The sequence below is a fragment of the Indicator indicator genome, chromosome Z (genome assembly GCF_027791375.1).
Source record: "Indicator indicator isolate 239-I01 chromosome Z, UM_Iind_1.1, whole genome shotgun sequence".
In the NCBI taxonomy this organism is placed as follows: domain Eukaryota; kingdom Metazoa; phylum Chordata; class Aves; order Piciformes; family Indicatoridae; genus Indicator; species Indicator indicator.
The window spans coordinates 68,378,134-68,403,436 of NC_072053.1; the positions used below are offsets into that span (position 1 = coordinate 68,378,134).

The following is a 25,303-nucleotide window of genomic DNA, read 5'->3' on the forward strand; positions in this document are numbered from 1 at the left end:
GAAAAAAGCCAAACTTTATTTCAGCACAAAATCATCGTTAAGCTGTAATTACGGCCATGCTTTTAAAGGCTTATTGAGGACCATTGTCACAGCAGTTCTTCCTTCCCTGGGGACTAGAATCTCAGCATTACCTGCTTTGCAGGCATCAACTAGGGAAGCATATCTGTCAGCATCACACTGATGCTGTTCACCTGGATTTTTAACACCCGTTGAGAGAACATCTAATCCCTTTCCCAGTTAAACCCCTGTAAAACCAGTGCTTTTCCTTTGGCTCTGAGAGCAGTGGGTTTTAATTTAAACAAACAAACAAACAGGAGCTGGGACGTGGACAGAGTGGCCATGTAGGGACCGTACCTGAGGCTGTAGCGATTCCTGAGTTAGTGCTGCCGTCATGCCTGGGCCCAACCCCAGTGCCACCAGTGTCAGCTCCTCTGGCTGCTCCCCCAGCAAGGCTGTGGCTCCCCGTGCGGAGGGATCCACTGTCTGACAGTGGAAGAATGCTAGCTGTGGGACAAGAAGTGCAGGCTGTGCCACTTCCACAGGTACTGGTGGGATGTGGCAATTCTACACTAGGGACTCTCCCGGGCTAAAAGTTGGGCCTGTTCCAGTTTTGGTCATGAGTCTTCTTTTTATTGCTTCTGTGTTTATGTTGCACATCTGGGGTAAATATACTCGTTCATAGAGTCATCAGAAAATTCTAAAGCATACATCTTGGACCAAATATATGGTGGATCGTGTTTGTACTTGGACAGAGGTTGAGGAAGCTTCCTATCACCTGTTGAAAATCAGCATCCAACAGCAAACAATTGCAGGGTCCTGAGGAAAGCCTCCCCCAAGCCCATATGTTTTTTTGTACTGGCTACTCTCATGGCAAGTTAAAATGTGCTGGAAAATAAGCTCATGTTTAATACTTTTGAATGCATTTATACTGCAAATGTGCATGACCTATGTTATTGGCTTTTGACAACAGCAATGCACCAATCTGTGTGCTGTGACTGCCAGCTGCTGGCTGGTGCATGGGGAACTGGATGGAGCTCAGTGTGATGCCAGCCTGCCTTTGTGGAGCCTGACAAAATAAAAGCTGTATAAGGTTTTTAAAAAATAATAATCTGTGAATTAGTGAGTGAATTAAGATATTTCAAGAAGGAACAGGATTTGCTAAGAGAAATGCTATCAGTACATACTTTCCTCTTGTAAGGAAAAATTAATCTGATTTAGAAGTTCCTGTTCACAACGGAGACAGAGAAGTCTTTTAAAACTTTATTTGAATAAAGGGAGAGACCATGGGACAGTTCCCTGTGGGGTCTCTCAAATTGCTGGGAGATGCAGCTCCCCTTTTATCCTAAATTGCTAGAAGTGAATTTCCCTCTCCCTTTCCCCATTGGCTAAGGTACTCAGGATTTACAGTCTTTCCCGAAACACCTACTACATGTCCCCCTTCACATGCAACCCCCCTGCATCATACATCGTATGTTCATTTAAATTAGGTTCTTCACTTCTCTGGGTGGAGAAGTTAATATTCAGTAGTCTGTTAAGTATGCCCTCTGTCCTAAAAGTTCAGAAGTTCAGGCTGTGTTCAGCGTCTGTCATCTTCTGACAGACCCCTACTGATTTACAGCAAGGTTCAAGATAAGGTACCTGGCAAGGTCCCCTTTTTTGTTTACATACACATTGATAGAGTAAATTGTATGGTTCCTCCCTTTCTCTTCCAACTCTCTCTTAGACAATTCTTCCTTTGTAAAGACACTACCCACTCTCTAGTGACTTGAAAAAGCTTTTTTCATAATTTTTATGTCTGGAAAATACAAAGTGCTCTGAAATAAAACTAAAATAGTATGAAGTATTTTTCTCGTAGTGAGTCCTAGTCTTGTCCTTCTTCATCCTTATTTTTCTGACTCATTAGTTCTGTAAAATGGACCCTATTAAATCAGTCAATTAGCATATTGAGCTGAATTTACTTTGTGTAAAGGTTTGCCTGTTCCCCTGTGAAGCAGGAAAAAGTTTTAATAAAACCCACATTAATTCATTTACACTTGTATAAATACCCTCAAGAATCGAGGGATGTCTGATACTTAGCTACATTTAAATAAGGGAAGTAACAAATTCAACTGAAGTCTGGAATGACTATGCAAAACCAGCTTCATTTTCCAGTCAAATCCTGGGTGGTCATCAGAGGCTTCTTCTCTAAAGACAGATACTGTGCGTGTCCACATGTCGTGTGGCTGTTCAGTGTATGTAACAAAATATTTTTGTCAGGGCAGATGGAAGAATCAGGCTTGAAAAGTGTCCCTCATTGGGACATTGGAATCATTCTCAACTCCATTCTTAATCTCAAGCAACAGCAGAAAAGGTGGTGACAAGTGTCTGCAGTGTCTCCAGATCTGTCGGGAAAAGGTGAGGTAAAATCATCCTTTCAGTTCCACTGGGGTCTGGCAGCTTCTAGTGGCTTAGCATTCACATGTACAGGACACACACCACTACTAGTGGCCCAGATCCTTCTGCCTTACAGTCCCTTTACCCCATCCACCTCCAGGTGCACAGAAAAAAGACCATACTCTCTCACTTTGCATAGTCTAAATACCTGGATGCAGTGAGCACACTTGCCTCAGCAATATGCAAAATACCGAACAGCAACAACTGTCAGTATTATTTGAATAAATATGAATCTCAGTGATTTCTGACCTTCTTCCCAATTTCATGGCTAGTCTAGTAAATTTCTAGAAAAAAGAGACATGAATGTAAGCATAAATACAAATGCATATGCCCACATGTCTATGTATAGGTAGATTCAGTGATGAATTAAATTGAAGTGCTGTTTCAACAGCTTGGCTATAGCCAAGTAGTTAGTTCAGATCTCTGCAATTCTCCTACAAAATGATTTCTCAAGTGCATTCTTAACTTTTAATCTTCATTCATAGCTTAACTACATTTTGAAGAAGCATGTATGAAATTATTTCTTAAATGTTTTTTTTTTCAGTGCACTTGTTTAGTTATGGTGTTTTTGTGGCATGCTATACAACAAGTATGATTATTCATTTAAACTGCACTAATATAAATTCTACTTTTAGAAGCCATATAGCAGTTCTCTCTTTACAAAATAAATAATAGATGTTCAGACAAGATTTTTGCTGGAGATGGACATCTTTTGAATCGACACAAATCAAGGCCAAATATAACCTTTTTACTTAAGCTTAGGCAGAAATAAAGTAATGTGCCCATTACTGCCATATAGGATGAAACCAGGAAGAATGCAGTGAACTTCAACATTTTCACCCACCAGTTCACAGTGGGTTACCAACCCCAGAATGAGTCATTTCTAGCCATCATGCCAAGCTGTGTTGTGGCTTGTACAAGTTTAGTAGCACTAGTGGGACTCTCCACTGCCTATCTGGCTCCTTGCCTTGCTTGAGCACCCATGCAGAATGGTCATTCATGGACCTTGAGGTTGTTTTTCCTCTCCTCTGAAACTACTGTTTTGCATGGTCAGTTTTTTAGTTACCTAGGACACTTTCTCTCCATCTTCTTCTAACAGGTTTAAGGATAGGTCCATGGGTTTTTTAACTCCTTATATCTCTTATATGGAGAACAGGATACTTCTGCTATACACTACTGAGAAAAGAGCAGGAAATCAAGTTACTGCACCAAAGCTCAGCTAATATGAGTGCAATTGAGCAAAAGAGAGGCAGAATTTAATAAACAGGCAGGAAAAGATACATTTTTGAGAGAAACGTTTTTATAGAGTTTGAGACTTACAAATGTTTCTCCCTTACACACGTCTTACTTGGGATAGGAAGCAGAAGGAATAAAAAGGTTAAGAGCAGGGACTAAGTCTGTCAAACCAGGCAGACCAGCTAGAACAGATAGATTCTTTCATGCTAAGCTGGATTTGCCCAGTGCTATGTTTATAGTTTGGCAATAAATACACAAAAAGCCTTATTATTTTTTCAAGGAGAAATATCCTTCAGGCCAAGTCAAAGCTGTTTCTTTCTAATCTGAGAGTCCAGAACAGGCTGAAGTTCTCTCTCACACAGATATAGAATTTGTTTTTCTGAACCTCAAAATAAGCTTTCAGAGCTCAGCCAACGACCATGCACCATCTTAGTCTTCCCCTGATGGCAAGCACCTCAGGAAGTGACAGTCTGCTCTGCATTCATTTGCTGACATGGTGCCAAAAATATTTTTCAGCCAAAGCCCTTTTCAAGAGCTTCCTCAGCCATTCTATGTCTTTACAGCGTTGGGTTTACTCAACTTCAAGTGATAAACAAACCTGTGTCATTCATACATTTGAACAATATACTTGAGTATAGCAGTCAAATCAGAAAGTAGAGAAAATTCAGTAAAACACTGCACTTGGATTCAAGCGTACCTTGCTTTCCTAAGAGCATCAGCCTTTCTCAAGTATACACACATATATGTACTGACTGTGGGGCTTCTTTAACAACACTAGCACAGCTCACAGGACTTCCACTTTGAATACAGCCTCTGGTGTTTACAGGTGTACACACACAACAGGTCTGAAGGTAGCAACCACCTGAAAGTGGAGCTTAAAGCATCCTGAAAGCAGCAGTGTTGACAAATGTAAAGACTGACACAGATTTAAGCAATGGCACCAATTTTCAGAATTGAAAAGCAAGACAGGTCCATCCAACCTAACTTAGGTCTCTCTTGGCTGGGCCACTCAGGTTGGAGAGCTAAACAAAATCTGCTTCCTCTATTAGGGAGTGGGAAGGTTTCCTTGACAATGTGCCAGACAGTTCCTTCTGGACACATATTTTCCACCCTTGGGCAGCCAAGTTCCAAACATCAACATCTTAAATAAAAGTTAGTCCAAACTCAAATATTTAGTCCTCCTAAAATTAGAGGTGTTGGTGTATTTGCAGACTTGAGAACCAAGTGCCATACTTTTTCCCCACAAGTCACCTGTTGTCATCTATTTTGAGAAATATTATTTCAATCAGGGTACTTCAGAGATGAGATGTAATGATATGAATAGTCAATGCAACTGTATTTTCAGATTTTATTAAGGAAAAAAAAAGAAGAAAGAAGACATCACATTTACATTTCAGAATAATTTTAAACAAGGCCTTTTTGTTAAAGCTTTAGATATCTAGAAAGTGTCTACATGATTCACACCTTGATGGAGCTTTGTAAATCACACAGTAGTCACCAAAGAGCTATATTGCACAAAGATCCAAACAATACCACACCATTTTTAGCTTAATCTATGCTGTAAAGTGCTGTTTCATAGGAAGAAACTTGTTCTGGAAAAGTAAGTATCTGGATAGGCAAGTACTGCTGAACTGTATTTTTTAAAGGTGACACTTCCTTTGTAGTGGAAAAAATCTGACAGTATGTTATCAGTGCCTCAGACAGTGTGTTTTTTTATTTAATAAGCTGGTGTAAGCACCATAGAGTACTGTAATGAACCATCCTAAATATTGAAGTAACACCAAAAGCCAAATCAGTTTTCAAACTCAGAATGAGACAAATACAAACAAATATATCATAAGGTAAATTAATGTTTAAAGTGGCGTCAATATCTGTCCAGTAGAATAAGTAATTAATTGCATAGCAGAACACATTTTAAACGAATGTAAGGTAAAGCTATAGTAGAAAAAAAGTTCTTTTTTTTTTCATTTCTTACTTCTATATTCTCAAATCAGTAAATTGTAATATTTTTTACAAAATAAATTAATCCAAGAGATTAATTTGTGTCTTTGTATCTAGGATACAGTGTTCAGTTTATTAATATTTCCATATAGTAAAGAAAGGCCAGTTCCAGGTGATAATTGGTTCAGATGCTTCTAAAGAATCCCATTGTAGAACTGTGGAGAGCTAGCCATAACATAACGCCTCTAATTTAGCCCACTTTCCAAAACAGAGGAATGAAAAATGATACATTTGTCTGTGGAGTAAGATATGGTCTGGGAGCAACGAACCAGAAAGTTCAACCTTATAATCTATATTTTGGTGATAGAAGCTACCAGAAACTATGAGGTTTGATAGATTAATAGATAGATGAATGGTGATTATATAATGGAAGAAGTCACAGCTACTGAAGAAAATCCTGTCTGCTGGGTCTTTTTGACCACCAGGTTCACACACACAAGAATATGACTCATCTACTCAACAGAGTGTACTAACATGCAAAAGTTTCCAGTGCTTGAAATCATGGTTTAATAAATGACTAACACAAAGCAGGGGGGGGGAGGGGGGAAGGCAGAAATATCAATAAATTTTAACAGCAGAACAACAGAGATCTGCTATGTCACACTAAAATTTGAGTTGCTCCAAGATCCAGAAAAGCCTGCAAAGAAAAAACGTATCATGTTTGTGTTACCTATGAAGCTATTCAGGGAAACTCAAGTCCAGAAGTGGCTCAAAAGCTGCAGGAGGCCATCAGGACTATGTGATCAGGTAAACAATTGGATGAAACTCAGCATTAAGAAATGCAAAATAACACACAAGGTGGGGAAAAACTGTATGTGCACAGCTTGTTTACAAGCTTGTTGTGGGAAAAAGACCACAGAAGAACTTTTTAAACATCACCTTAATAATCAGTACTGACAAAAAAAAAAAAGCAAATATGGTTTCAGGACGATGAAAAGAAGAAAAATCCCAAATTTTGTCATCCTTCATTGCAACAGAGCATTTGTATGGAGGACTCCTTCAGTCAGCTTCAGAAAGGAAAAGAGGACCTGTGGGATGCTTACCAGTACAGAATGGCTTTCATCCAGTGATAGAAAATCTGAAGAGGAGGGCATAATATGAAAGGTTATTAGAAAAAGAAATCACCTAATGGGTAACTAGTAAGGGACAATTTGCCATTCCCTCTGCAGGACAAATTTCCAGAAGATACCCACAGCTTCACACCTGTTGCCTGGGACATCAATGTGTTCTCCACACAACTACACAATGACATTGTGGAATACATTTCCACACAAACTTACTAAGGCAGAAACAATGGCAGGTGAGACCCAAACAATAAGTTGATCTTGCTTGGCCTTTCTAGCCCTGAAAGGGCTGTCATGCTCCCCCTGGTGAAGATGACATTTCTGACCATTACCATTTCTGCAGATTTCTTCTAGCAGTGTCCACCTGACAAAAGGCTTAGATAACAGGATACTGGGAGGGGTGGACTCCACATCAGATGAGTATGACAGTTCAGACAGCAAAGCCTACAAAGATTTTTCATTACAACCTACATTCATTTAAGTGTGTTGTGACTTTCAGGTCCCATTTCATAGCTCTACAGCTGTATACATGTACTTAGTAAGAATATTTCATACACATTCATCAAGATGCAACACTATCCCCAAATCAGAAAGCATATCCCCAAATTAGAAAGCACCAAGTATGTATTAGAACCATCCTTCACTTTAGACCCTTATTCTTCCACAACACAAGTTAACAGTGCAAGTATCAAATGTTTCTTTTACATAGATTTCTATAAAGAGATGCAATCCACTTCCATGCCCAGTAACATCATGTAACAGATCCTCCTGGAAGGTATGTTGAAAGATGTGGAAGGCAGGGAGGCAATTAGAGACAGCCATCATGGGTTCACCAAGGGTAAATTATACCTGACTCATCTAGTGGTCTTCTGTCATGGAGTGACTTCATCAGTGGACAAGGGAAGAACTACAGATGTCATATACCTGGACTTATGTAAGGCCTTTGATACACTTCCCCACAACATTCTTACCTCTAAATTTGAGAGATACAGGTTTGACAGATGAAATGTTCAATGGGTAAGCATTTGGCTGGATGGCCATGTCCAAAGAGCAACAGCAACCTCTCCATGTGGAAACCAGTAACAAGCAGGGTCCTTCAAGGGTCTGACTGGCACTAATATTATTTAATATCTTCAAAAACAACATAGACAGTAAGACTGAATGCATGCTCAGCAAATCTGCACATGACACCAAGTTGAGCAATTCATTTGCTAGAGGGACAGGATGTTGTGCAGAGGGACCTTGACAGGTTTGAGGAATGTGCTCACATGAGCTTCATGAAGTTTGCCAAGACCAAGCACAAGGTCCTTCACCTGGGTCTGGGTAATCTCCAGTTTCAATAAAGGCTGGGAAATGGAGGACAATCCCAGAGAGAAGGACCTCAGGATTGTGATGGATGAAAAATTGGACATGAATGAACAATGTGTATTTGCAGTCCAGAAAGCCAATTGTATCCTGGGCTGCTGAATGGCCAGCATGGCAAGGCAATTGATTTTCCCACTCTGCTCTCCCAAGACCCCAATATCCAGCTCTGGGGCCACCAGCACAGAGCAGATCCAGAAGAGGGTCACACAAACAGACAAAAATGGCCGGAACACCTTTCCTGTGAACAAAGGCTAAGAGAGTGAAGGTTGTTCAGCATGGAAAAGAGAAGGCTCTGGGAAGACTTTATTGCCATCTTCCAGTATATAAAGAGGGCTTAAATAAAGATGGAGAGACACTTTTTACCAGCACCTGTAGTAACAGGAAAAAGGGCAATGGTTTTAAACTGAAAGAGGGTAGATTTAGACTAGATACAATGAAGAAATTTGTAATAATGATGATGGTGAAACCCTGGAACAGGTTGCCACAAGAAACTGTAGATGTCCCATCCCTGCAAGTGTTCAAGTACAGGTTGGCCAGAACTTCAAGCAACCTGGTCTAGCAGAAGATGTCCCTGCTCGCAGCAGTGGTTTTGGACTAGGCAATCTTTAAAGGTCCCTTCCAATATAAACCATTCTGTGGTTCTACAATTGTATTAAAAACTGCTACGTGATAGATAGTTCTTATCATGAGAGGAGCAAAAACTTGAGGTGAAACATCCTTTAAGGCAGAAATTGGGTCTCAAACATAATCAGTGCATTTTTAACATTCTCACTAAAAAAACCAAGCTACTAGTAAATAAAAAAAATACTTATAGAAACAAGTATTAAGAAATACCTGAATTTTTTGTTGTTTCAAACTTCACATATTATTATTCATGTCAATATTTTCTTTGCTTTTGCCTACAATACCAGGTATTATTACTCAGACATGCAAACACTTCTGATTTTGGACTGATGCTTAAGGTAGAATTGCACTTCATTTATATAGCCTACAGTAAACGCCTGGAAGCAAAGAAACTTACCATTCAGCCACCAATTACATGGCACCAGGTGTCAGAATTAATCATTTAGCTTCTGGTCACATTAAAGGTACGTGACATGCAATCAGGGTCTAATTTACCCTCTTCTTTCCAAGTACAACTTAAATATTCAGCTGCAGTTCTGATTTCTCTCTGATTTATATTTTGCATTTGTAAATGTTACTTTGTGCTGAAAAGCCCAACCCATGGTGCTCAAAGACATTCAGGTAGATTTCTTGAAAGGAAAGTTGAGAGGTGTCCAAGTCTAGTTGAGAGTTGTCCCTGTCCATGTCAGGTGTGTTGGAGAAGATGATGTCTGAGGTCTCTTATATCCTAAACTGTTCCAACTCAAGGAGAATGGTAATCACATGCTGTCATATTTAACTTCACTAAATACAAAACTGACAATGTAAGCATTTAAGTTACAGTAAAAGGCAGATGTCTACCCCTGAAGAGTAATTTTGGTTGCTAGTCAAACTTCTTCCCTTCTTCCCCCTGGGAAAAAAAGTCTGTGGGGAACAGCATGAAACGAAAGGCAGAAGAGTTTCTGGAAGAACATTTCCCACTGGTGTAGGAAGTATCTGGACCACTTGTTTACAAAACGCATGGACCAGAATCTTGTGAGCAACATGAAGGTAGAATGTGATTAATCAGAAATGAAAACTAAGGTAGAATTCTTCTGCTCTCATTTTCCATCTCAAAACAGCAACAGGAAGACTTTACTGCACTAGATATCATCATGGTACTCACCATACTTTCCTGTGACAGCCTCCTCAAGATGAACTGCTGCACCACCCATTAAGGCAAATGCTGGGTACATTATACCAGAGCAGTCCACCTCACACTCATACAGACATTTCATACGGCCTGCGTCGTAAAACCCCACCTTGCCTTTGTCACAGTCCAGGCAGATGCCCATGCACGATGGCAGGGGAAGGATTCTGCTCGCTGGGTCCTTTGGGGCAGCAGGTGTTGTGGGCATAAAGAACTTCTTCATACCTAAAGTGACCAGCGTGAGAGGCTGTGATGAGTCAAAAAAGGCATCTTCACTTCCACTGTCATGACCACTGTCTTGCTCGTATCTAGAATAGGAAAACAACCATTTGCTTTTGTCATTCTGAAGTGGGATCAGTGACGTGTACTGGAGGAAACATTTTCATAAGGCAGGTAGCATCACACAATCACATGCAAAACCTAGTGGGGTAAAAATACAGCTAAGCTGGGACGGAAGATGCATTTAGTGGGTGAAGAACACTCTCTTGGGCCATTTCAAACAATTAACAAACACTTGGGCCACTTCAAACAATTAATAAAAGCTGAACACTAATGAGGATGAGACCACAGAAGTACTCATGCTAGATAGTCATTAATGAACATACAAGTATATTATGTTAACTTCACAAGTATTGAGAAGTGATTATGACTAATCGTTACAGACAAGATCCATTTAACTTTATTTACACGTTGAAAAACATTAAATGCATTTAACTTCACTGCTGTCCTATGAGTTTTCCATGTCTCTCCTCTATTATTTTGTCTTTAAAAGTCACAACATAAAAAGCAGTGATTTAAGTTTTTGGAGGTTGGTTTTGTTTTGTTTAAAAGCACTCTGCCTGGAGGCTCCCCTGAACCCTTGTTAAACAGTTGGTTACTGAGGAAAGTCTGTAGCCAGATTTGTTCAGTCTACTTGCTTTTACCCCTACTTCTGTCCCCAGATGATGACAGACTGGAGAAACACAGGTTATTCTGTGCCGACAATTCCTAGCTAGGCTTGTGGTTTTGGGGCGTCCGAGGGGAGTCTGGATACATGTCAGCTAACGTCTTCAAGTTATTTGTGTGGATAGGAAGAAGAAATGAGGAAATCAGGATCTAATTTCTCACTTTATAGAAAGGCTCCATCTTCCTTTATGCAGCTCTAGCATTTTTATACTTTTCAATATGTTAGGCAGGAAAAAATCATAACATGTTAGATTCCTGACAAAGCTGAGTCACAGAATCACAAGATCTCAGTGTCACAGGATATTAGGGGTTGGAAGGGACCTTCAAAGATCATCAAGTCCAGGTCCCCTGCCAGAGCAGGACCATAGAATCTACACAGGTCACATAGGAACACATCCAGATGGGTCTTGAAAGTCTCCAGAGATGGAGACTCCACAACCTCTCTGGGCAACCTGTTCCAGTGCTCTGTGACCCTCACAGTGAAGAAGTTCCCCCTCATGCTGAGGTGAAACCTCCTGTGCTGTAATTTATATGCACTGCCCCTTGTCTTATCACAGGGTGCAACTGAGAAGAGCCTGTCCCCTCCCTCTTGAGACTAGTCCCCAAGAGATAGCTTCTCAGCCTGTATTTCCTCAACACATTCACCTTAATTGTATACAGCTGTAATTGAGAGCTGGAAAGCTTTTTGCTGGTTTGTCCTCTGTACTTTGGCTTGTGCTCACTAGCACTTTACTACTGTATAGAAGCATATAGCCTGGGATAAGCCAGTGACTTGGAATTCACTGCAACACAAGTCTCAGCAAAGATACACAGGTAAGCACTCTGGACCTCTGAACAGCTGCCAAACCTAGTATGCTAAGGGAATTAAGACAGTCTTACTACTGACAATCAAGGATTGCTTCAATATTGCAACTGATGCCTTTTTTTTTTTCTCCTTTCTTTCTTGCTTTAACTGATGGATCTTGACATCTACAGGAACAGGATTTCTTTCTCAAAAAGAAAGAAAACAGGACTCTGGAGAATTAGAACATATTTCTACTAATAATAAGGGACGAACAGGACAACCTGCTTACAATCTGCTTAGATCCTTCAAGCTACTTTCCACAGGTTAGATTCACCTTGTGCACTAACAGACTTACTCTTATTTTTTTTTAAGCCAACTCCTTGTATAAAATATGTTTCAAACAAGAGTCTTCAATTTACCTTGGGCTGGCCACATCATGGGTATTATGGAACAATTTCTGTATCTTGTTGATAGAGACTACTCCTACTTTCACCAGGTATGAATAGGCTTCCACATGAAAAGCCCAGAAGTGCTTCCCTTTGGCAATCCCAGTGTCACCAATGATGTAATCCAGGGTTGTGTAGCATCCAACCTGCATACGATCCGATGCCAGCAGTAGGGGAAATCCAGCCCTACTTTCCACAGAGGTTCTTCTTGGATTCAGCAAGAGATGTTCACTGTTGTATCCACATTTGTCATCAAAAAGAAAACTGAAAACTGAAAAAAAACCAAATCAAAACCAAGCCCAAATCTTCTTAGTTGAGTATTTGGCTTTATGTGCTTATAAACTACATTTCAACTCACACTGACATTAGAATTTCTCACATTTAAAGGTTATCAGAAACATCACACGAGCTAAGAGAGTCTCAGTCACAGTCTCAGTATGCTGCCTACTTAACCTGTTTGTTAACAGTGCTTCTGAACATTTATGCAACCAGTAACAGCACAGTAGAAGTCTGGGAGCTACTGGAAATTGCACACAGCTTTTACTGCTAACAGACACACTTTATGGACGTAAGAAAAGCCAATACCTGGAGCTGGGGGTGTACGCAAAATAACTTCTCGGCTCCAAGGGCTACAGGTAGACCCTTTATATGCTCGAACCCTAAAGGCATAGCTGCTGTCATCATCGAGATCAGGTATAACTTTACTCTTGCTGCAAACTTCAATCTCCTGCCATGTCACATTCTCTTCCTCTCTATTAAGCTTATGATACTCAAGAATATAGATATCAGCTGAGTCTCTCTTCCCGGGACATTCCCAACTGATCAGAGCTTTGTTGTACATTCTGCTTTGTTCTTCATTGATTTCTGGTATTTCTACACCTAGAATGACAGAAATTTAGGAAAGAAAAAAAGTTCAAATTTAAGATGAATGTTGTTTTGCAATTAACCACACAAGCCCTTTGATGAGTAGCTATGGCACTGTACATGTGTGAGAGAGAGTGTGAGTGCATGTAAAATCTGACTGAGTTAAAGAGTGCAGATCAGAATGGTTTTTTTCATACACTTAAATCCATTACTTTCTGCTTTTATTTTGAAATTTGCTTGCAGCTAAAAAAAGAAATAGAAAAACCTATTATTTTCTGTCATGCACAAAAAGCTTCTAGGAAGACCTAGTATTGCTTAACTACAATATTTTGTAAGCCAGTGTACTGAATGCAATGGCATCTTAGCTTCTTTAGCATTGCTGCCAGGAAATGTCTTGAAGATGGTGGAGACAGAAGGGACAATGCAAGTCACAAGACTGAGTTCTGCATCTGCAGTCCTGCATAAACTTTGCCTCTTTCCTGAGAAGCACTTACAACCATAAGCCAAGAAAGACCTGGTGCTCTTGTAATTTACCATTGGAATGGAAGGACAAGTCACTAAGGATCTCTTCTTGTTTGGCTATATTCACCACGAAGTCTTCAAAACTAGTTTCAGCTGCTGGCCTGAAGCTCTTTAAAGATTCTGTAGCTTTTTGGATTCTGAAAGCACAGAAGCAGAGAGATAGCAAAAAAGGGAATTCACATGTTTGTATTCCTTACAGTAAAAACACTTAAAAAAAAGAAGAAGAAGAAAAAGTTGTTTTCATGTACTTACCGATGTCTCCCAGAAATTTCTGTCTTTCTAGACAGATTTTGAATGCAAAGCTTGAAGGTCTTTTGTACATCCATGTAAAGATAACAAACAGGCACTCTTTCAGTTGGCATATTAATAACGTGGGGGATTATGTTCAAAGAGCAAAAAAGGTGGTAAGTGCTAATGGAGAGCAACTATTAAGATCAAAGAGTTTAAAGCCAGAGAGAGAGATCTGTACGATTAATTTGCAAATACCCGATACAATCTCTGAATAAAGCATTGTGTCAGTGGGCGGAGCAGGCTACCCTTCCACAGCAGCCAAGGCTAAGCACTGCCACAGGACCCGGCCCCTCCTCTCTGCTGTTCGTTAACACACTCTGCAACATAGTAATTTCTACTGAACAGTCCCGCACCATCTCCTGAAACTCTGCAATACAAAGTAGCATCTTCATCACTTTACTAATAAAGGTCAAAAGACTGTGACTGACTGGACATCCTGGCACAATATCTATACCTTAAACAGAAGATAATTAAGATACCTGACATGAAGTTGTTTTGCTGTTTGAACAAAGCAAGATGGATCTGTCTCTTTAAGCACTTCTTGAGCATATCCCACAAGGCCATTATTTTCCAGGAGCCCCTGATATTCTTCTGCTTGTGATTGCAATTTTTCCATCCTTAAATTCCTAGAAGCTTCGATTGCTCTAAGAGCTGCAGATTTCTTCTCTTCTAGGACATGAAATAATTTCTCAAAACTCTGAGATGCTGCTTCTTTAGCTCTTTCACTGTTGCACTAAGAGGGAACAAAACACATTTTATACAGCTTCCACAACACTGTGACTGAGTACAGAAACATACTAAGGGTTGCTCAAGATACCACAGCATCCATTTGGCAGATATGAGCTCTATTGTGCTCTTCAGCACTGAAAATCTGATCAGCACTGCACACAAACTGGTAAGCAATTATGATCTTAACACAGAAGAGCAGGAAATTAGTCCTTTGATTAAGTCTGAAGTTATACACAGCATCTGTCTGAACAGCTCTTGGAAAAGTACTGTAAAAGCTGTTCAGTCTCTGAAGTCTTCATACCTAAGGTGCTCTTTCACCTTCCTCAATCACCTTGAACTGGGGGTTCAGCCCAGCTTCTCATATATGCCCTCAGAACTGTAGTGCCATGGGATAAAAGGAACTACAAAGCACAAAGACAGTTTGTGTCAAAGTACAGGCAGAGCTGGGAGCTCCTGCAATTTCTGATATCATGTTTTTCTTCTTGTATATAAATTTACAGCTGACTGTTCCGCCAGGAGATTTTGCCCTTAATTCTGACTTACCTGCAACATTATTATATTAAGCAGACAGTGAATTAACTGAATTGTGATGCACTATTAATACACAAGAGCTGCAAAGCTAACCCACCTGTCTTTGGTTAAGGTATCAAATAAGTCTTATTTCAATTAAATTTACAGCAGCACTCAAAATTACTTCCCTCTGTATGTTGCCCAAATTTTCTACACTGTCAGCATTAGGAAGTCCTAATCACCACATATGATTCAAGACTAACACAAACTGTTCGAAATTGTTTTACTGGCTAACTGAAAAAAAATAAAATTAAAACACTTAACTGAAAAGAGTTCAAGTCCATTCTGTGTTCCTCCATCCCCAGACAACCCACAGGCCACTCACCTCTGTTTCTTTCAGCAGCAGATTCAGCTGTGTGATGTGAGCTTTCACCTGGCTCTCCTTACTGATGAGGTACTCAATATCTTTTGAAAGTTTCTCCTGTTAAAACAAAAGATCAAATTGGCAGAAAAATGGTACTCAAAGTAACAACCAGAGCAGGCAGGTCATTCAGTTACGAGCAGCAGCTCTGTGGAAAATTGCTGGTGACCTGCAATGACTGCACAGGGGCATCAGGCCACTGCTGTAAGTGACCAGAGCTGACAGCTTCAGCTGGCTTAGTGGTTCAAACCATGAACTTCAGAGTGTCTGCACTTCCTTAGCTGCCAGAGTTAACTGCTGTACAGGAAAAGCCTTGCAAACAGGCAAGGAGGCCAAAGGGCCAAAGAGCACAAGGCAGGCTGGTCTGGTCTTTTTTTTTTTTTTAATTCCTTTTCTTTCCTGTGAGCAAGAGAAGAAGAAAAGGAAGAAGAGGTAGCAGCAACTATTTTTTAATAACAGCATAATGCTTTCAAGTCTTCCCTGTGGTACTGTGCTTAGAGAATTAACAGCAACGCAACTTCAGAAACATACAAGGTCCCAATAGATCACAGAATCACAGAATGGTAGGGTTTGGAATGGACCTCTGAAGATCCTCTAATACCAGCCCCCTGCTAGAGCAGGATCACCTGGAATAAATCTCACAGGAATACATCCAGGCAGGCTTTTACTGTCTCCAGAAACAGTCTCCACAAATTTCAGATCCAAGTTTTTCAGGATACCTGATGAAGTATCAGCTAGCCAAAGTCACTCGGACAGTTGTCTTTAAAAAGCCAGATTGTCAAGTATTAACTGCTTAATCCTTCTCTACTGTTCAATATGGCTGTACATTAGGCTAAAATAAAGTGGAAGCACTTTTCAGGGGTTATGTTTCAAGCCTCACAGAAAATATAGTTCAGTTGCTCAGACATGTGCCATGTCACATCAATACATATATATATATATATACAGATGGTGCACAACCGTATGCCTCACGACTAGTTCGGTGTCCTCTAAACACATGTCCTGGCTTCCTGCCAGAGGGAGTTTACCCTTATACCAGTAGCTCAGCACTCTTCCCCTTCTTAAGGCCAGGTGCAACAGTATTTCCTTAGTACCTTAAGGGTTTTGTAAGCAGTACTCATCGTTGTTACTCTGTGGTTTGCATGACATCCACCCAGCTTACAAAGATGACAAACAGGCCTTCTGCAAATTTCACAGTACATGTTTACCCTCTCCATTTCATGTTCAGGACACATCAAAATCTGGGAGGAAAAAAGAAAAAGACAGCAGAATGAATGCAGGTGTATTTCCAAAAACTGAACAGCTAACAAACAATTACATCACTTGCTTATCCCACAGCAATGTCTGGTTTAATCAATGGACTTTTTATATTCAGTTTATCTTCCATCTTTTATATTTGTCCATGCCAGTGAAAGCAAGCAGAAGAGTACACACACTTTCACAAGGTTTACAGCGAGTAAACCTGCATCAATGTCTGTGTACTCATCACATAGCCTCCATACTGCAACCAACCATTTTGCTAATCCCTGAAGTTGTTTGCATGATGCAAGACACCCACACTCCTGCTCAGAGCTGTAAACACAATATACAAGAGACACCTTGCAAAACTTAACTGTGTCCCCACTAGCCTTGAAACAGCTATGAACTACTTCTTAAAGCAAGACTTGACATAGTACTATAATGATTAAGTCTAAGGTAGACTTTCATCAGCTGCATAACCATTGCTTTCAGAGCAACAAATGAAATGTGGCCACCACTACCAGTCACAGTCATTTTAAAGACAAAAGGGTCCAGTGTTTCAATTTTTCTGTCTGACTCCAATTGCAAATTGTTCGCATTAAGCACTAATTTTAGTATTGTCTTAGCACTGCAAAAAGTTGGCATTCACTATAAAACATCTTTCAAAAACCGAACATGATCTAATAACTACTCAAAGAGGACAAAAAAAGTCACGCTCATCTCAAAGCTCAAGTAATAAATAAAATCATATAAATGGAGGGTGAGGTGTTAAAAATAAAGGTACACCTTTTCCAGAACATTCCAGACAACATTCAGGTCTGTCTACTCTACGCTACCAAAGAGGTCAAGAAAGCTTCACATCAAGGAGAAAACAAGACAAAAGTACCAACAGTCGGGCTTTAAAAATATCATCTTTTAATTCACAATGTGCAAAACAAACATCAGGAAAAGGCATAAAAATAGAAAATTGTGAGTAGCACAAATATAGACACATTAATCTAAAACTATAGATCATCTCTGAAAACAGCTCTCAAGCCTTAAATATTATCTTAGAATGCAGTGAAAAGTGCAGACACCTGTTGTACTAGCATGTTGGTAAATAAAACTGTCATTAAGCAGAATATTCAATAAACCATCTCACTCACTGACAGCTAGATTTTTTTTTTTTTAAAAAAAAGGTGGCAACAGAATAATTTTTCTGGAAATCCATCTGTGCAGGCAGATATCTCCAAAAAATGCAGCCATGCAGGTAGTCTGTGAAAGTAATTTTTCCATAGCAGTGTACTGTCACACCTACCAGCAACCACATATTGTTATTCATCTCCTTGTATAAGCAAGAATTACATCCTGCAAGCTAGAGACAGAAGAGATCAAGAGATTACCTTGTCTAGCTCTCTCAAAATCTGAGAGCAGTCAGACCAGTAATTGCTTCTCCCATCCCCACCACACACATTACAAAGTGCTCTGCAGCCTGGTTGTAACTGATGACTGGAAATACTTTTTAGGAAACCAGCAAACATTTCATGCATTCAGCTCAGGTCTTAACACTGCAGTGGAATGAAAAATGCACTTTTCTTTCTTTATACTAAGCCCTAAGGGTCCTCAAAAACGACACAATAAAGATCAGTTTATTGTTGTCAGAAAGTATTTCTACAAAGCAGATGTACCTATAGCTGATTTAACTAAACAATGTTCTTCCTTTGTTTTTTGGTTTGATTTTGGTTTGTTTTGCCTTGTTCTGTTTTGTTTTTGTTTTTGAACAGTACAACTGTCTTCATGCACATAATATTAAGAAGTTAAATCCCACACACATCAAGGTCAGGATAGTGTAAACCACTTTTCCCTTTTTTCTTCTGCTTCAACAAATTCAGTGTGTGTGTACTATCACAATATATCACAGAATTCTTACACTGGAACAGGTTACCCAGGGAGGTGTTGGAGGCCCCATTCCTGGAGACATTCAAGGTCAGGCTTGATGGGGCTCTGAGCAACCTGATCTAATTGGGGTTGTCTCTGTTTACTACAGGGATGTTGGACTACATGACATTTAAAGGTCCCTTACAATCCAGGGCATTCTGTGATTCTATGATCTGTTCCACATAAATTGCAGATACACAATTGCTTTTCACACTTTTCTTCCTTTTCCTAGAATCACAGAACTGTTGGAAGGGACCTCAAGGATCATCTAGTTCCAATCCCCCTGCCATGGGTAGGGACACCTCACACTAGATCAGGTTGCCCAGACCCACATCCAGCCTGGCCTTAAAAACCTCCAGGGGCTTCTACCACCTCCCTGGGCAACCTGTCCCAGTGTCTCACCATCCTCATGGTGAAAAACTTCTTCCTAACATCCAACCTTTTCAATTTTTTTTCCATTCTCCCTAGTCCTATCACTACCTGATACCCTAAAAAGTCGCTCCCCAGCTTTCTTATAGGCCTCCTTCAGATACTGGAAGGCCACAATAAGGTCTCCTCGGAGCCTTCTCCAGACTGAACAGCCCAACTCTCTCAGTCTGTCCTCATAGGAGAGGTGCTCCAGCCCTCTGATCATCCTCATGGCCCTTCTCTGGACACATTCCAGCACGTCCAGATCTTTCCTGTAATAGAGACTTCAGAACTGGACACAGCACTCCAGGTGGGATCACAACAGAGCAGAGTAGAGGGGGAGAATCACCTCCCTTGACCTGCTGGCCACACTTCTCTTGCTGCAGCCCAGGATCTGGTTGGCTTTCTGGGCTGCAAGTGCACACTGGTGGTTCATGTTGAGCTTCACATCCACCAGCACCCCCAAGTTCTTTTCGTCAAGGCTGCTCTCAAGCCAGTCACTGCCCAGACATGATTTTTGCTTGGGATTGCCCCAACCCAGAGGCAGGACCTTGTATTTGGTCTTGTTGAACCTCATGAGGTTATCATGCGCCCACGTCTCCAGCCTGTCAAGGTCCCTCTGGATGCCATCCCTTTCCTTCAGGATGTCTGCTGCACCACACAGCTTGGTGTCATCAGCAAACTTGCTGAGGGTGCACTCAATGCCACTGTCCATGTCACCAACACAGATGTTGAACAAGACTGGTCCCAGGACTGATCCCTGAGGGACTCCACTTGTCATTGGCCTCCACTGGGACATGGAGCCATTGACAGTCACTCTTTGGGTGGGGCCACCAAGCCAGTTCTTTACCTACTGAATGGTCCATCCATGAAATCCAGACTTTACCAGCTTGGAGACCAGGATGTTGTATGGGACAGTGTCAATGACTTTGCTCAGGTCCAGGTAAATGACGTTAGTTGCTCAGCCTTCATCTATTAATGTTGTGACCTTGTCATAGAAGGCCACCAGGTTTGTCAGGCACAATTTGCCCTTGGTGAAGCCATGATGATTATACCAAATCACCTCTTCATTATTATTCTGCCTCAGCAGTGCCTCCAGGAGGATCTGCTCCATGATCTCACCCAGCACAGAGGTGAGACTGAGTGACCTATAGTTCCCTGGGTCATCCTTCTTCCCCTTTTTGAAAATGGGAGTAATGCTTACCCTTTTCCAGTCAATGGAGACCTCCCCAGACTGCCATGACTTTTGGAATGTAATAGAGAGCAGTTTAGTGACCTCATCTGCCAGTTCCCTCAGCACCCCTGGGTGTATCTCATTGGGTCCCATGGACTTGAACACTTTCTGGTTCTTCAGATGGTCACGAACCTGATCTTCACTCACAATGAGCAGTTCCTTTTTCCAGTCCCTGCCATTATCTTCCATTATTCCAGGACTGCGGCTGGAGCCCTTGCCAGTGAAGACTGAGGTAAATAAGCCATTGAGAACCTCAGCCTTCTCCATGTCACTTGTCACGAGCTCACCTGTTTCCTTTCTGAGGGGGTCCACACCTTCCCTAGTCTTCTTTTCACAAGTAATATATCTATAGTAATTTTTGCCATTCCCCTTGATCTCCCTGGCTAAATTTAATTCTAGCTGAGCTTTAGCTTTTCTAACCAGGTTTCTTGCTGCTAGGGCTGCTTCCTTATATGCCTCCACTCTAGCTGTCCTTTCTTCCACTCCTTGCAGAATTTCTTTTTGTGTGACAGTGTGTCCAGGAGCTTCTTTTTCATCCAGGCAGGTCTTCTAACACTCTTTCCTGCTTTCCCCTTTGTGGCTATACCTTGCTCCTGGGCATGGAGAAGGTGATACTTGAATACTGACCAGTGGTCCTGGGCTCCTCTTCCCTCTAGGGCTTTTTCCTACAGTACTTTGGCTGTCAGATCCCTGAAGTGATCAAAGTCTGCATGCCTAATGTCCAGGGTTGTAAGCTTGGGATACATCCTCCTGGTTGCCCTCTGGATCTTAAATTCTATTGCTTCATGATCACTGCAGCCAAGGTTATCCCTGAGCCTCACGTTGGTCACCAGCCCTTCCCTATTGGTGAGAACAAGGTCCAGTATAGCACCTTTCTCGTTGGTTCCTTTACCATTTGGAGGAGGAAGCTGTCATCTATGCATTCCAGGAACATCCTGGAATGCTGCTACCTAGCCATGTTGTCCCTCCAGCAGATATCAAGGTGGTTGAAATCCCCCACAAGGACCAGGGCTTGTGAACATGAAGCCACTTCTGTTTGCCTGTGGAGGGCCTCATCTGCTCATCATCCTTCCCCAGGTGGAGCTGCACTGATTCCAGCTGCTTACTGGTATAGAGAGCAACAGCTCCTCCCCTCCTACCCTGCCTGTCCTTCCTAAAGAGTTTGTACCCACCTATGCCTACATTCCAGTCTTGGGAATCATCCCACCAAGTATCAGTAATAGCCACTATGTCATGGCATCCTAGCATCACAGTGGCCTTTAATTTGCCCTGTTCATTGCCCAAGCTGCATGCATTTGCATAGAGACACTTCAGCTCTTAGGTGAATCCCCCTTGATTCCCTTGGGGTGTCCCAGTGCTTCATCCTTGGCTTGCCTCAGGGCAACAAGTTGAGAGCCCTTGCTAGCTCTCCAAGAGCCCTTGCTAGCTCTCCAAGAGCCCTTGATAACACTCCAGAGCCCTTGATAGCACTCCAATATTTTAGTACTTCTACGAGAATACAAAGATCACACAATGCTTTTAGTACTTTCAAGTAGAAATGTTGGAGCAGTGAGGGTTTCAGGCAGCTGGACAGCATTTTAGATCATGCGCTGGAACACAGCATGCAAACTTTTACCTTACCTGTTTATCTCATAAAGAGACATTTCACAAAGGCAGCTGTGTCCCAGTGCAATTTATAGCACATCAAGCAGATGTTTGCTCTTAACTAGAATGAATGTGTTAAGACAGGGGGAAATGGAACTAATGGGACATCTGGATATTTAGTACCTGCTAGCTCACTAACTTCTGAGGCTTGAATTTTAACAGTCTCAGAAAGAAGGTACACCACTGGTCAAGTGCTTCTTATACATTACAGATTTACCAAATCTACTTCAATCAAAATTAATCAGGAGTCCTTGAACATCAGCATTTGCACTATCTGTGAGCCTCACTCCAGTGAGGTCACAAGCCACAGGCATGCTGCAGATACTGGGACACTAAGCCCTATTGCAGTGCCTTGTTAGAGATAGCAGTGGTGACAATTCCTCCCATCATGTAACTTAAATGCATTAAGACACTGCCACGTTCTGCACTTTGCAATCACTCTGTTTTGTCTGAAAGCGGCAGCAGTGTTTGAAGTAGAAAATTTGCCGTTACATTTTTCTCTTCTCCTATACTACATAAATAACAACGTGTAATAATAATGGAGACCTTCACCTTTTGCTATTGCTACATGTGAGCAAAGAGAAAAAGAGGATGCTTTGTGATAGATTCAGTTCAGGCACAAAAGATCGAAAGGGAACCCTCCTTAAGTCAGGGGGAAGGCATGGCAGTTTATCTGGGTTGGAGCTGGGCATTTACTGCACACAGGCATCTTCCTTAACCCAACTATTAGAGAAAAGCACTGCCATCCTAGATATTAAAGATTAAGTCTTCCAAAAAGAGAAAAAATAAGACTGAAATCACAAACAATACAATCTGTTCCCCAAAGTAAAAAATCCTTAGTTTTAGGGTTCTCTTCAACAACAGCCACTTCAGCAGCAACAGAAACAAAAGCTTATGCTTCACTCAGTAAATAACATTAGTAGTCAATACAGCCACAATGTCCTAAAAAGCTACTACCGCTACACAGACACGTCTGAAGCCATATGTGAATGTTCAAACCCAAATTCTTGTAAGATACCGTGTGCTTACCTTTGGTCTGAAGTTGGTGGTTGGTCCTACATACTCATGCTGGGCTTTGACAGTTCCCCAAGGATGGTGTATTTTGAAACACTCATTGCAAAAGCTTGCACTGCAGTCCATGCAGCTCTTTGTGGACTCCTGAGGTGGAGGTTTGCAGAAATCACACATAATAGCAATGGCTGCTCTGGCTGCTTGTCTGTATCTTTCCACAATGGTTTCCAACGTGAAGTTGCGAAATAAACCATTGATGCCACGTTCTCCAAGATCAATATCCCGCTGGCAACCCGGGCAAGGAAACAGAGTTGATCTAGGAGTCAGTGAATTGCGTTTTCTGCCTGTGTAGACACCAAATCCTGATTTAGGAGGAGCATAAACAGTACAATATCAATTCATATGCAGTCTACCAAGCCAAAGAGAATACATTTGCTGTGACAAGGTAGTGTAATGTCTGAACCCAGGGGATACTACTCTAAAACTTAATTCCATGCTAAGATGTGTTTATCTGTTCCAATCCCATCTTCTTCATGTATTTTTGTATGCATTCAAGCTTGCAGACATTGAACATTAACAGAAAATCTTCTGGAAACTAGATGGGTTTAGACTACCTAACTGACCATAGAGAGAGCAACAGCTTCATAATATATTGAATTGAAAGATACTTATTCCCAGAATGAGAGTAGATATTCCTAGACAAACATAGCCAGCTTCGAGCTCCCTGAAGTTTGCTTTGGCTGAGTCAGGCTTACCTGATGCATTCCAAGAGGCATCATGAAAAAAAAAATAAAGGGGAAAATAAGAGAACTAGTTATTACCAATACAAAATCTCAGCCAAATCAGTTACGCAAAATATGTGGGGGCTGACTTGGTCCTTGCTAAATGGCCTTGATAAAGGAGGGCTGCTAAGCACCACAGACCAACGGGAATGTCCAGATGGTTGCTATGTCTGAGAGATTCCTCTCTTCTGAACTGGGGAACCACAGACCTGCATGGTTATAGAGGGTGCATCTGTCTCCTTTAATTTCAGGAGCAGGCAGCAGATAAGCTGTACTTGTAGAAAACAGCTACACACAAATTTTCCCTCCTCTCCAAAATAAAGTGATCAAAGGCTTAGGTAAAGCCACAAGACTAAGGGGCCTTTGGAACCTGTTCAAGGGGATAGCTTATACAAACCCAAAAGCTATTTACAGGGTAACACTCTTGAGACTATCAAACACAGAAGGCATCCCCAGGTCTTAATTCACTAACCTACCAGGCACAACTATCAAAAGTTCTTTATCTGTCTCTGAAGCAGGCTAAGCCAGTGTTTAATCTTAATACATTATCTTTTCTGCTTCCTCTTACAAACAAACAAAAATATATCCTCTGTAGCTGATGCCTTTGAGAGGACACACGTTGGTATAAGAAACAATGGACGTATGACTTAAAGCTGAATTCTTAATGTTGAAATTGGTTCTTCCTCAGAAAGGGAAATTTGTTCTCATTTGTATTTAGTCAGGATCTCCCATCATAAATGTTGATACTATGTTTCTTTTTGAAGTGTCCTTTGATGGTATCTGAAAGACATTTGCTTTGTGTTGCTGCCCTATGGCTGCCTCTTCCAAGAACACAAAACCTCTTTTCCTACCATGCCCATTCCAGTCTCTTTTAATACAACCATACCAACACTGCCATAAGGAACATGCTCCTTTAAAAAACTTTGAATTGTGCCCTGCAGTGGTTATGTGTGATGATCAGTTAAAAAAGCAAGAACCAGAGCATGAACAAGTGTGTATATGCTGACAGTCTCAAACTCAGCCAGTCTTATGTCTTTCTGTAGGTTCTGAGCAGAACATGTAGTCTACAGGACTGCATTTACAGAACAGTACAGGTGACAAAAGGCACCAGTACACAATTATGGCTAAGGGAACCACAGATGTTGTTGTTGTTGTTGTTGTTCAGTACTTACTTGACATGAATTAATTACCCAAACTGCATGTCCTGCAGTACCTGTAACTTGGCATGCACAGCAACACACACATGCAATGCACAACAGCAGTGAAACGTGAACTGTTTTTCTCCAATGTATGCTTCAAGCTAGCACCTCACACAAGAATAGAGACCTCCTACAGAGACTTCTACAATGGCCGAAGTAAAAAGGTGATTTCACATGCAGTGCCATGCAGTCAACAGCTACCAAAAGGCCTGGAGGACTTATATTTGCTAAAACTAGGGAAACAACAATATAGTGTTGTACACACAGGGACTGCCTATTAGCTCTGTGCTACAGCAGAGAGCAAGCAATAAAACAGCAAGATAGTAAGAAAGAAAAACTAAAAAAAGAAAAACAAACAAACAAATGTGATTCAGTGGTCAAGTTTAAAATTATGATTTAAAATTCGTATCCAGTAGCATGCTTCTGAACTCTGGCCCAAGGAGCTCATATATGGAAAGGGTGTTTG

At 41.1% G+C, this 25,303-nt stretch overlaps 2 protein-coding genes across 4 annotated transcripts in view; one reads left to right on the forward strand and one right to left on the reverse strand.

The window, feature by feature from the left end:
* The first annotated feature begins 391 nt into the window (after nt 1–391).
* On the forward strand, nt 392–682 carry SEC61B (SEC61 translocon subunit beta). The gene is given in 1 exon segment (XM_054398183.1): nt 392–682. A coding segment is annotated over 1 exon segment (291 nt).
* A 9,162-nt stretch (nt 683–9,844) lies between these two features.
* TRIM36 (tripartite motif containing 36) overlaps nt 9,845–25,303 on the reverse strand; it is a 30,068-nt gene continuing 14,609 nt past the window's right edge. For all 3 annotated transcript variants that reach the window (XM_054397685.1, XM_054397684.1, XM_054397686.1), the window contains 8 exons: nt 22,875–23,200; nt 16,498–16,644; nt 15,368–15,463; nt 14,223–14,476; nt 13,465–13,589; nt 12,652–12,945; nt 12,040–12,337; nt 9,845–10,199 (listed from right to left, as the gene is read on the reverse strand). In XM_054397685.1, coding sequence (XP_054253660.1) covers nt 9,845–10,199; nt 12,040–12,337; nt 12,652–12,945; nt 13,465–13,589; nt 14,223–14,476; nt 15,368–15,463; nt 16,498–16,644; nt 22,875–23,200 — 1,895 coding nt within the window. The remainder of the gene's footprint in view (nt 10,200–12,039; nt 12,338–12,651; nt 12,946–13,464; nt 13,590–14,222; nt 14,477–15,367; nt 15,464–16,497; nt 16,645–22,874; nt 23,201–25,303) is intronic.